At 48.2% G+C, this 12,434-nt stretch overlaps 1 protein-coding gene across 1 annotated transcript; it reads right to left on the bottom strand.

Annotated features, from left to right (window-relative positions):
- Window positions 1-4,875: 4,875 nt before the first annotated feature.
- On the bottom strand, window positions 4,876-10,094 carry LOC141992708 (ovomucoid-like). Its single transcript, XM_074962043.1, has 4 exons — window positions 10,037-10,094; window positions 7,353-7,375; window positions 5,197-5,312; window positions 4,876-4,957 (listed from the first exon to the last, which is right to left on the bottom strand). Exons 1-4 carry the CDS (start codon window positions 10,092-10,094, stop codon window positions 4,876-4,878), a joined length of 279 nt encoding a protein of 92 aa, XP_074818144.1.
- Between the last annotated feature and the right edge of the window lie 2,340 nt (window positions 10,095-12,434).

Raw genomic sequence — 12,434 nt, 5'->3', positions numbered from 1 at the left:
GTAGCTGGTGCTGAGATGCTTTTTAATAGTCGAGCCCGTGCTGAAGGTTAGAGGGTCAGACACAGAGCTCTGTACAGGCTGCAGCAAAAGTTACCCACCCTGAAAGCTGGAGAGGAGCCCCAGAGCAAGGAACACAACGACAGCTGCTGTCTTCAGGGTGGAAGTGGTTCGTGGGTCTGCTGCAGTCTGTTAGTGCTGCGCTCTGCAGATGATCTCTCAGTGCAGCCCAAGGGAGGAGATCTCATATATGTAGACAAGAGGTTGGGTTCTCTCTCCACTTGGATTATGAAATCCCTGTCGAAATGGTCACTGACGCTACAAACCAATACAGTGATTGGTCATTCCCGATTCCTAATTCCTCATGTCTGGCTGGTCGTCTAAGCCAAATGGACATTTGGTGCCCCCTGATTCGCTGGTTGAAACTTTTGCAAAAGGAGGATTGCGTATGCCAACTAACACATAACAAATGCTTTTCTTATGAGCGACACTCGTCATTGTCACATGAGCACAGGTGTTGGCATGAAGAAGAGCAGTTCACCAACCCTAGTGTTAACAATCCCACATTACCGGATGCTCGTAAGTAGGGCAAGAATGTGTCTGTATCAAATACTCTTTGGGGACTGCAATAAATATTCGTGGGGAAAGGTTAAACTGCCCTGACATACATGGGTGAATTCAGCGTAAGCCTCTGTAAATCTTGACGCACCTGCAGAGGAAGGCAGATTAGTTACTTCAGGTGCGTCCGGGGCTCTGCAGGTTGCTGAGAACCGCCACCTTGCGTCCCTGTCACATTCCTCTTTGCTGTCCAGCACCAGAAACCAGCATACTCCAGGGTCCGTGCGCCCTGTCCCTCGCGCACTGCCAGCCCCTTTACCATTCAAGGCCCTGCCAGTCTGTTGGTACCAGCAGCTGGGAAATTCGATCTGGGCCAGGAGGGAGGGGAAGTGGCCACGTGGCACCAGCGTGCAGCCAGTCGCCCCGTGTCCATATGTTAATGGGCACAGGCAGAGCTCCCTCGGGGCAGCCCCGAACGAAGGCAGCAGAGAGGTCTGCTGGGATCCAGAGGAGCGGGACGAGCAGTGGCTGTGCTGCATGGGGCAGGAAGGCAGCACAGACCCCGTGCGGCGGGACCCCTCCGCCCCTTGTGCACCACGGAGGTCATGGCTGGGTTCAGCGTACAGGTCTCTGCAGCGGGGATCGGGGGAGTGCGGGGTCGCGGTGGGCTATTGCACAGTGGAACACCAAATGGCCCCAGTGCTGCTGCGGGGGAAGCGGTGGGATGTTCCCTTCTCTGCTCCCAAACACAGGAGCAGCTGGGAAGCGGGTAACTGTCTGCGTGCACCGGGCCCTGCTTCTGGGCTGGGGATTCCCTCCTCCCCTCTGTCTTATTATCTACCCCTTTCCTAATGATTCCCAGCATTCTGTTTGCTGTTTTGATGGCCGCTGCACACTGAGTGGGTGTTTTCAGAGAACTCTCCACAATGACTCCAAGCTCTCTTTCTTGAGTGGTAACAGCTAATTTAGACCCATCATTTTATATGTATAGTTGGGATGATGTTTTCCAATGTGCATTGCTTTGCATTTATCAACGTTGAATCTCATCTGCCATTTTGTTGCCAAGTCACCCAGTTTTGTGAGATTCTTTTGTAGCTCTTCACAGTCTGCCTGGGATTTAACTATCTTGAGTAGTTTTGTATCATCTGCAAATTTTGCCACCTCACAGTTCATCCCTTTTCCCAGGTCATTTATGAACATGTTGAATAGGACTGGCCCCAGTACAGACCCCTGGGGGACACCACTGTTCACCTCTCTCCATTCTGAGAACTGACCATTTATTCCTACCCTTTGTTTCCTATCTTTTAACCAGTTACCAATCCATGAGAGAACCTTCTCTCTTATCCCATGATTGCTTACTTTGCTTAATAGCCTCTGGCGAGGGACCTTGTCAAAGGTTTTCTGAAAATCTAAGTACACTATATCCACTGGATCCCCCTTGTCCACATGCTTGTTGACCCCCTCAAAGAGTTCTAGTAGATTGGTGAGGCATGATTTCCCTTTAAAAAACCATGTTGACTCTTCCCCAAGAAATTATGTTCATCTCTGTGTCTGACAATTTTGTTCTTTACTATAGTTTCAACCAGTTTGCCCGGTACTGAAGTCAGGCTTACTGGTCTGTAATTGCTGGGGTCACCTCTGGAGCCCTTTTAAAAAATTGGCCCCACATTAACTAACCTCCAGCCATTTGGCACAGAAGCTGATTGACATGATAGGTTAGAGACTACAGTTAGTAGTCCTGCAATTTCACATTTGAGTTCCTTCAGAACTCTTGGGTGAATCCCACCTGGTCCTGGTGACTTATTACTCTTTAATTTATCAATTTGTTCCAAAACCTCCTCTGATGACACCTCAGTCTGGGACAGTTCCTCAGATTTGTCACCTAAAAAGAGTGGCTCAGGTTTAGGAATCTCCCTCACATCCTCAGCCGTGAAGACTGATGCAGAGAATTCATTTAGGTTCTCCACGATGGCCTTATCGTCCTTGAGTGCTCCTTTAGCACCTTGATCGTCCAGTTGCCCCACTGGTTGTTTAGCAGGTTTCCTGCTTCTGATGTAATTAAAAAAATGTTTGCTATTACTTTTTGAGTCTTTGGCTAGCTGTTCCTCAAATTCTTTGTTGGCCTTCCTAATTGTATTTTTATACTTCATTTGCCAGAGTTCATGCTCCTTTCTATTTTCCTCACTAGGATTTAACTTCCACTTTTCGTAGGATGCCTTTTTTGCCTCTCACTGCTTCTCTTACTTTGTTGTTTCGCCATGGCGGCTCTTTTTCGGTTCTCTTACTGTGTTTTTTAATTTGGGGTGTACATTTCAGTTGAGCCTCTATTATGGTGTCTTTAAAAAGTTTCCACGCAGCTTGCAGGGATTGTACTTTTGGTGCTGTACCCTCTAATTTCTGTTTAACTAACCTCCTTGTTTTTGTGTCGTTCCCCTTTCTGAAACTAAATGCTACTGGGTTGGGCCGCTGTGGTGTTTTCCCCGCCACAGGGATGTTAAATTTAATTATATTATGGTCACTATTACCAAGCGGTCCAGCTATAGTCACCTCTTGGACCTGATCCTGTGCTCCACTTTGGACTAAATCAAGAATTACCTCTCCTCTTGTGAGTTCCAGGACTAGCTGCTCCAAGAAGCAGTCATTTAAGGTGTCAAGAAACTTTCTCTCTGCATCCCGTCCTGAGGTGACATGAACCCAGTGAATATGGGATAGTTGAAATCCTCGATTATTATTGAGTTTTTTATTTTAATAGCCTCTCTAATCTCCCTGAGCATTTCACAGTCACTATCACCATCCTGGTCAGGTGGTCGGTAATATATCCCTACTGGTATATTCTTATTATTCGAGCATGGAATTACTATCCAGAGAGATTCTATGGCACAGTTTGGTTCACTTAAGATTTTTACTTCATTTGATTCATTTGATGTCTTTCACATACAGTGCCACTCCCCCACCAGCATGACCTGTTCTGTCCTTCCGATGTCTTTTGTACCCTGGTATTACTGTGTCCCAGTGATTATCCTCATTCCACCAGGTTTCTGTGATGCCTGTTATATCAATAGCCTCATTTAATACGAGGCGCTCTAGTTCACCCATCTTATTATTGGTATATAAGCACTTTTAAAACGTGTCGCTTTTTAGCTGTCTCCCGTTGCATGATGTAATTAAATGAGACTTTTTTTCATTTGACTGTTTCTCATCAGATCCTACCTGTACTTTATCATCTTCCATCCTCTCCTCCTTACTAGGACATAGACAATCTCCATTAGTAGAGCCTGCCCCAAGGGATGTCTCTGTCCCAACCACGTGCTCCTCCGCACCTCTCGGCTTTCCCCCAGCCCTTAGTTTTAAAACTGCTCAACGACCTTTTTAATTTTAAGTGGCAGCAATCTGGTTCCAGTCTGGTTTAGGTGGAGCCCAAAATCCTTCCTGTATAGACTCCCCCTTTCCCAAGAGTCATTTCGGGCTGCCCCTTTATACCAACCTCCCCGTTCTTTGTCTCCGACGTCTCCCTGCCCCCAGACTCTCCCGAGTCACTGGGAGTCCCCCAGGGCAGCCCAGAAATGAGGCAGCTTCCATGCACGTGAAGAACCAAATGTGGCAGGTTGTTGGTCTGCTGCACAGGGCATCAGCGCAGCTCAGACCCCAGTCAGAGGGACTCTGCAGTCCTCTGTGCGCCATGGAGGAGACAGACAGGCTGGGCAGCTCGTGGGTCTCTGGGGGGGCAGTATCGGAAGGATCAAGGGTTTGTTGGTGTGTAGGGTGTGGCGCACAGCATGGATCCACATGTCCACAAGCCCTTTACACCTCCCACCCCGACAAGTAGCCCCCTGGGCTCTATGTCTGGGTTGGGGATCCTGTATCCTCCCATTCCTTGCTGTTCTCCCAAGTCAAGGCCTTTTACGTGGGCTTTGCTCACGGTCTCATGTTCTGGTCCATGGAGAACACTCAGGCCTGGAAGGGAGTCAGACACAGGGAACGTGTCCGGGGTTTGTGTATCGATTCATCTTGTAGGAAAAGCCATGGCAGGAGGAGATATAATACTTGCCAGTCTGTGGCTCCCTTAAAGCCTGTGACTGGTTACTGCACTTTGTGTTCTCATTAACTCTGGTCTGTAAGCTGGGGAGAGCTCGTGTGAGACACGGGAGAGCAGAGTCCCTCCTTGGAAAGGGGAAAAAACCCCACAGAGGTCACAAATTCTGCTGAGTTTGCTTTATTGCATAGACAGGTGGGGAGTCAGCGATGCTCTTAGAGGCCTGGAACCGATGGATGAGAGGAGAACGTGACTCCATGCAGGGATCTGCTCGTGGGAACCAAATGCTAAAGCTCTTCTCTTTCCTTGTCCTCATTGTGCGACCTGCATTCTCCATAATGCTCAAAGCAAAGACTTCCAAGGTTTTCACTAGAGGAAAGAGAGAGACACAGAACTCAGGGCTGCAACCTGATGGCCAATGAGAGCAAAGCATCTGTCAAGGCCCCAGTAGGTCAAATTCACCAGAGCTTATTTGCTGACAGGAAAAATTACACTGAGGAAGTCGACCCAGCCTCTGCAAGGTAAAGATATGGGCGCAGGCAGGGCCTTGAATTACCTCATGATTGTATTTTAGTTTTTGTTAATGGGCCCTTTATTCTGATACTTACTAGACTGCTCCACAAAAGGCACATTTGTTTCCATATGTCTTGCCATCAGTGCCACAGACCGGGTAGTACTCTAAGGTGCAGATTTCCGGAGGCTTCTTGTACTCACTGCAGAAACCCTACAGAGAACATTAGTATTGCTATTAGACTTATTGTCTGCATTTCAGTAGTGCCCCGACGCCCCCACTCGCCCATGGGGCTGGGCATTCTCTGAATAGCGAGGAAGGGACAGTCCTGCCCCCCAGAGCTCACAGTACCTAATCCTGTCCCTAGTCTCTACGGACGTTCTGATTAACTGACTTCCCAATTCCCCTCTCGCTGGCAGGAGGAGCCGGGCCCGTCTCCCTGGTGTAAGAGACGTTTCTGAACCCACATCACATGGTGTGTGAGCGAAGGGGCATCTCCGTAGGCATCGGATGCTAATCTGACATTACCCAGGGTACAATCTGGACTGATGAACAGCTGTGTCCCCTCAGTTCTCCAGCCTGGGGTGCCTTTTACACTGCTTTGCTATGAAAGCAACCACTCCTGTTCCTACTCACACACAGCTTCCAGCATGTAAATTACTCCGAGCTGTACGGTATGAGTCCTTTGGCAAGCCACTCTTGAATTACACTGCAGGGGAAGAGCAGCAAATTTCCCGTCCCAGACTTTCCCCCAGAAGTGTGCATCTTGTACTGCCCAGCACCCTCCTGGACCATATAAGCTCATATAAAGTCTGTCATTTTATTACTAGAAAATGAAATGCACAAATCCTATTGTCGCAAATGGAGTTTTCCAAACACTTCAATCCAAACTCACTGGTTTAGATAAAACAAGATTCTTAACTACAGAAAGATAGATTTTAAGTGATTACAAGTAAGGAGGCATCAAAGTCAGAATTGGCTACAAGAAAATAAAAGCAAAACACCACTAATGCATGACTTATCAAGCTAAGTGAATTCAAGGCAAAAGGTCTCTCTCACCAAATGCTTCAGCAGTCTTACTGGCTGTCATTTCCGCCAGGACCCCTCCCTCAGTCCAGTGTTACTTTCCTTGTCTTTCAGGTGTTGTTGATGTCATGGGCAGAGAGAAAGGGAGGAGTAACTTGGGGAGTTTGTTCCCCATTCTTATATTTTTCCCTCTTCTTTGAGCATCATCTCCAGCTGGGGTTCATGCAACAGAAAGTTTGTGGGGATGGGAACCTCCAGCTGTTCCTTTGCCAACAAGTAAATTTCTCGCTCACAGCTTTTTTGCTGCCAAAGAATGGCCCCTTAACCACGTGATGGTCCGTTTGATTATGTTGAGACCTGGCTGAGGTGTTAGTTTGTCTTTTGTCTCTGGTTTATGACTGTTTCCCCAGACTGGGGACATGGCTTATACAGTAGAATCTTATAACTTTACATACTCACATACTTAACAGGACAATAATGTTCAGGACATTATGAGTTTTCAAACCATACCTTACACTGCATACTTTGTACAAAATTTATCACAGTCTTCTTAAAGGGGTGAACATAGGGGTACAGGCTGGTCTAAGAGACGCTTCTGAACCTACCTCATATAGAATGTGAGTGAAAGAGCATCTCCACAGGCAGCAGATGCTCATAAATAAAAAAGCTCATGCTCTTGTCATACCATCACCTCCTCTGTTCTGTCTCAGTTGCTCCCTGTGTCTCCTCCAGGCCCATCACAGACTGCCCTGTACAATAGTCTATGGAATCCATCACTCTGACCCCATGGCTTACGTCTACTCGGCAGTGAGACACTCCTGGCTAGCTCAGGTCAGCTGACTTGGGCTCGGGCTGTACAATTGCTGTGTAGACATTTGGGCTTGGGCTGGAGCCCGAGCATTGGTACCTCATGAGGGTGGAGGATCCCAGAGCCTGAACATCTACACCGCAATTTTTAGGCCTGCAGCCCAAGCCCCCTGAGCCCATGTCAGCTCAGCCGGTCCAGCCATGGCCAAGCCCTGGATCTTTTGTTCCAGTGTAGATGTACCCAGGGATTCTCAGCCCCAGAGATTCACTCTCCCCTGGCTCGGGCACGAGGTAGACTCTGCTTCTGCTTTGAGTCATGAGTTCTAGCATGTTTCTAACCCAGAGATCATGGTCCCTGTGATGTTACAAGCCAGAGACTGGGGAAAGTGATTATTAATGAACAGGGAGAGTTCGACTTACCTTACCAGCCTGGCCAGCAGCATCTGGAACAAAACATACAGACAGAATGAGACTGTTTCAGATTCTCTCTCCCATCCTGGTGCTGGGGTTATTGATGTCCCGAGTTCTGACCAAGTCTCTCTCTTTACTTCTATACAGAGCCTTTTCAAATGTTCTGGTATGGGGTTGTGCCACTAGGGATGTCAGCTCTTGTATACCTGTATTAACTGAATTGACGTCGCAAAGGAGGAACGGAGGAAGAGGCAAACATTCTTGGGACGTTCCAGAGTGATCCTACTCTAGACAGGTGTCTCCTCTACAGGATCTCACCCTCACCTTTGGGGGAGGCTGGGGAGTTTCCTACTTTTCCAGGAACTTCTGAGAAGATATCAGTGCTATTTGTTTTAACCCTTCTCCTTCTGGATGAAGGGTAACATTGTATCTACTCACTCAATTCAGTGAAAGGGTTCAGAAAACATTCATGTTGTCAGCAAGACTTAATCATAAAAATGCAAAGAACTTTCTTTCTTTCTTTGGAGTTTCATGGGGGATCAGTTCAACCATAGAGCGGGATCATGCTTGTCTTAAGCCACCTATAATAAAACAACACCCACATGTTGATCTCCTCTTTAGCTTTTGAAACACAGGCCCCCGCCACTTGAGCCTAAGGACTAGCTCTGTTAGCTGCCAGCTCCATAATACCCTGATGTTCTTTCAAAGCTACATCCAGCCAACAGAGGCCAAGAAACATTCATTGACACCAGTGGTAGCAGGATTGGAGCCAAAACTATCCACAACAAAAGTGGTTAATGGCTTTGCTTTCAAAAGCCTGTTACGGAGTCCTGCATTTCAGAGGCATTTCATACCACAGCCACTTTTCTGCCATTGGGTTCTCCTCTTCTCAACAGGCTGCCTAGTCCATTCATTGACACTGTCTGGTGCTGGCCTCTCACATTGGACTCCACTTCAGGTGTCTCTGTTGTTCCCTGATCTCTCTTTAAGTGTGCGGGGTTTCCTGGTTCTGCTTCTTGGTCCTGCTAATTAGGGGCTCTGTTGGGAAACTGGTGATCTGGGTCTTCAGGAGTCCATTTTCAAAGAGCCAACCTAGAGCAATAGGGATTGAATTGTGCCTCGGTGCCTTCGGGAGCAGCCTGCTTTGTCTCTCTCTGTGTTTTGGGTTCTTGTGTGTTAGGGTTCTGGATTCTGAGAAATCATGTTGTAGTACATTAAAAGCATCCAGAAAGAGAGTTTTACATTTTACTCTAACATCCGTTTGGATGGTGTGACCATAACACCGCACACTCTGCCACGGACCCTGTCTGGTCCGTTCATTGACACTGTCTGAAAAAGACCAGAACACTAAAGGTTGTGTCTCAGCAGCTATTTTGCAGGATCCAGGATCTCACGGGCATCCATAAAAACCTCAGCAGCTTTTGACTCTCTCTCGCTCCGTATCCAATGAAGTGAGCTGTAGCTCACGAAAGCTTATGCTCAAATAAATTGGTTAGTCTCTAAGGCGCCACAAGTCCTCCTGTTCTTTTTGCGAATACAGACTAACGCGGCTGCTACTCTGAAACCTCCATTATTTGAGTGTCTCTTCAGAGTTAAGCCATAGCACAGAATTACATCAACAATTACTCAATTCTAATGAGACGTTTCATTCTGAACAGGTCTGACTCTGTTTGTTAATGAAACTCTATCCAATTGACTAAGATATCAGCCCCCCAAGTGAAGATGATCTGTATTAAGGAGCTATGGATAACAGGATCATCCAGCATTACAAGGTAGGGATTTAACCCCCAAAAAGCAAATGTTTGGAGAGGATCTAAATCCTCCGCTTTCTACTTTGGCAATGCCATAGATCTTGTCATGCTAATAAAGTATCGTTGAATTGAATTAATTCAGGGCATAAAGCAACTCCTACGTAATACAAGGTAAGAAGAAATTTTTCCTGTGGGAAGCTTCCCTCAGAACTGCTGAGGGCCTTGTACATCGCTCTAAATACACTGGCACAGGCTAGTGTTGGAAACAGAGATTGGGTTGAAGGGTGCCTGGTCTGATCCAGGGTGGGAATTTTTGACTCCTGATGGTAGGGTAAGTAGATAAAAATTGTGAAAAATTGGGGGGAAGGGGAGGGGAAATATATAGGCGCCTATATAAGAAAAAGCCCCAAATATTGGGAGTGTCCCTATAAAGTCGGTACATCTGGTCACCCTACCTAATGGCCTCTTTGTGGAGTTTCATAATAAACGATGACAGGAATTAAAATTATTTAGGCAACTAGATCAAGAATTTTACTGCCAACCAACCTCCTTGTCCCCAACAAAATAATCAGAAAACAACCAGAAGCGTGGATGAGAAGAAATTCAAAAAGAAAGGGGATTCCATGGATATTTGTTTTCTAGGGGCTGTGAATCTTTTGAGCTGCCTCGGTTTCTGGCAGAGTGAGTGAGACCCCAGCCCAGAGAGAAGCCCGGGAACAGCCCTTCCGAGCTCTGGGATCCATGCAGGGAGGTCAGCGCTCCTGGAACCAGCCTGCTGCTCAATGTCCAGGCTGTGCAGTGGCATCTCAGAAATAAACCAGCTGCTCCTGGAATCGGCCACTGTGGGGGTGTGCGAACCCCTATATAGATGAGAGAGAGGCTGGCCCCATCCTTTCGGGTATAGGGCAGGGCTCAGCACAGGCTACAGCCAAAGTGACTCACCTGAGTAGAAGCAGCAAAGTGCCAGAGCGAAGAGCAGAACGGCCCCTGTTATCTTCATGGCGGACGTGGCTGTCTGGTCTGCAGTGGGCTCTTGGTGCTCTGCTCCCTCAGTAAACCCCCCCCCCCACAGAGCCCCACTATATATAGGGTGTCGGAGAACCCACCTTCATTGTGACTCACCCTAAATAGTCACTCACAACTCCGGCAACCGGAAGCAAAGCTCTCAGTGGGAATGCCAAGCTGTGAACAATGTTTCCTCCACAACAAGTTTCCAGGATAAGTTGGAGGAAAAGTCACACCCTTGATTTGGTGAATAATGGAGTAGTTATGTGGGCTGAGTGCTCATCATGGCGCACATGGGCACCCAAACCTGGACATTCCTGATTGTCAGGACTGTGAGTGTGGAACATATTCGTCACGCTGCACGTTAAAGGCACCGAGCCAGCAAAGCACCTGACAGTTACCGTGTTACCAGCCTCTTTCGGCCAGACTCTGCAGTCGGTCCCCGCGGCAGGGGGAAAGCTGAGCGTAAGCGACGGTCCTGCTGTCCTGATCTTGCACGTATTCTGCCCGGAGCCGGTGCCTGGCTTAGTTTAGAGGAGCTAGAGGGCAGGTCTAACTCATTCCAATAGCCTGTGACCCCAAGAAGCTGTTTCCAGTGTCGTGAGATTCCAGGATCTTGGTTCTGTCCCCTTCCCCCAGGTGTGCGCCCTGCGGCAGCTGCAGTGATGGGGTGACCCAGGAGATTTTATGGCACTTGGAGATCCCCGTGCACAGGAGAGATGCTGCTGTGCCCAGCTAATCCATCTTGAAGACAGCTTTGCGATGGTGCCGCATCATTGAACTGCCAGAACTCAGGTGATGCTCTGACTCTTCATCTCCTTGTGAAGCCTGGGAGCTGTGCTCAGTTCTCTGCTCAGCCAGACATGAGAAAATCCCATCAGCATCTTCTCTCGAGCCAGCCGGCTTTCAGGAGATGCTGTTGCCTTTAGGTCTGTACCTCCTGGGCAAGCCAGCAACTCAGCCTTGTGCTCCAGTCTGCTGGGCCACTTTGTGGGACAGGTTTAGCCCAGTGTTGACTTAGGGCCCAACCCTGCATGATGCTGGGTACCCTCGAGAAGCTCTGAGAGCTATTTAGGATAAAACCAATCATACTAATGTAACCCTTCTGCCAGGCCAAGTTGATAGCAGCAAGGGCCGGGTTCAGTACGCAGGGGTTCCCTCTCATCAAAGCAAATGCAAAACTGGCTCGAGCCCCCACCCAGTGACCTGGGAAAATCTTACACACCCCCTGGGCGCCTCAAGGAGGCAATACTTCCCCTCTCGCAAGCACAGAGTCTCGGTGTAGCAGAGAATCTTTAATAACATGAGGTAAACGACATCAGCATTAAATTGGGGAAACACCACATCTAGTGTTCATTAACCAAACCATGAGCAAAGACCCACCCCAGCAAATTGGGCCACATCCTTTCCCTCGGGTTCTTGAGTCCCAGAACCCAAACGTCTCTTGAGTCCAGCAATCCACAAATCACCCAAAGTCCAAAAAGTCCAGCCCCAGAGTTCAAAAGTTCATCTGCAGAGTGTTACTCTCCAGTCTGGCTAAAAATGTGCCGGGGGGGGGGGGAAGAGGCAAGGGGCACCTTACATGACCTGAAGCTGACTGCCCCACAGGGCTCCACTCTGCACAGCTCCGCCAGCCTATCCATGAACAGCACCACTGCACTCTAGATCTTCCAGCTCCCCACTACTTAACACAGTGCTCAGTGATTCCAGCTCTCAGTGATTTCAGCTCATAGTAGTGGGAGCCTTAGTGCTGTTGCACCATAAGACCAAAGTGAATACAACACAGCACCCCTAGCAAGACTCTTAATAGACCCAAAATTAGCTCTGACATTCCACAGTGGAGAGAGACGGAGGTGCAATTGGTGTTGCAGGCCCTCACAAAGGGGCCCCACACCACCAGGTACTAACACCTGTCTCAAGCCTCTCTCAATTCACAAAGTTTTGGAACCCATGTCCCTTGCCTAGCGAGTGCTACTTAGTTGATGGTGAGTCCCTCCATCATAACAAAAGGCCAAGTACAGTTCCAAGCACAGTTCCCATAATCAGGGTAATAACAATTTATTCTTCCTGCCCCAATAACAGAGACACTGGGGATCCCACAACAGCCAAAGTGACCATTTGGGCAGCTATGGCCTCATTCTAGGCAGGGTGGGTGTGCCTATGCAAATGATATCAGCCCCTGAAGTTATTTTCCACAACTTGCTACACCTCACCACCAGATGTCAGGGTGGAGCTCATCCTGACTCTGCTTACACTAATATGAATGACTGTATCTCCTTGGACTGATCTTGCTCACCTTCCCCATGGCAGCATGAATGCTCCATTAAAGGTTTCA

This window comes from Natator depressus, chromosome 8 (assembly GCF_965152275.1).
Source record: "Natator depressus isolate rNatDep1 chromosome 8, rNatDep2.hap1, whole genome shotgun sequence".
Taxonomy (NCBI): domain Eukaryota; kingdom Metazoa; phylum Chordata; order Testudines; family Cheloniidae; genus Natator; species Natator depressus.
This window is presented reverse-complemented; position numbering and strand designations above follow the sequence as displayed.

Coding starts and splice junctions, on each gene's coding strand:
- LOC141992708 (XM_074962043.1), bottom strand. CDS start 10,094: ATGAAGATAACAGGGGCCGTTCTGCTCTTCGCTCTGGCACTTTGCTGC. Junction 5,313..7,352: donor CTGCTGGCCAGGCTGGTAAG/GTAAGTCGAACT, acceptor TGTTCTCTGTAG/GGTTTCTGCAGTGAGTACAA. Junction 4,958..5,196: donor GCCTTTTGTGGAGCAGTCTA/GTAAGTATCAGA, acceptor TCTTTCCTCTAG/TGAAAACCTTGGAAGTCTTT.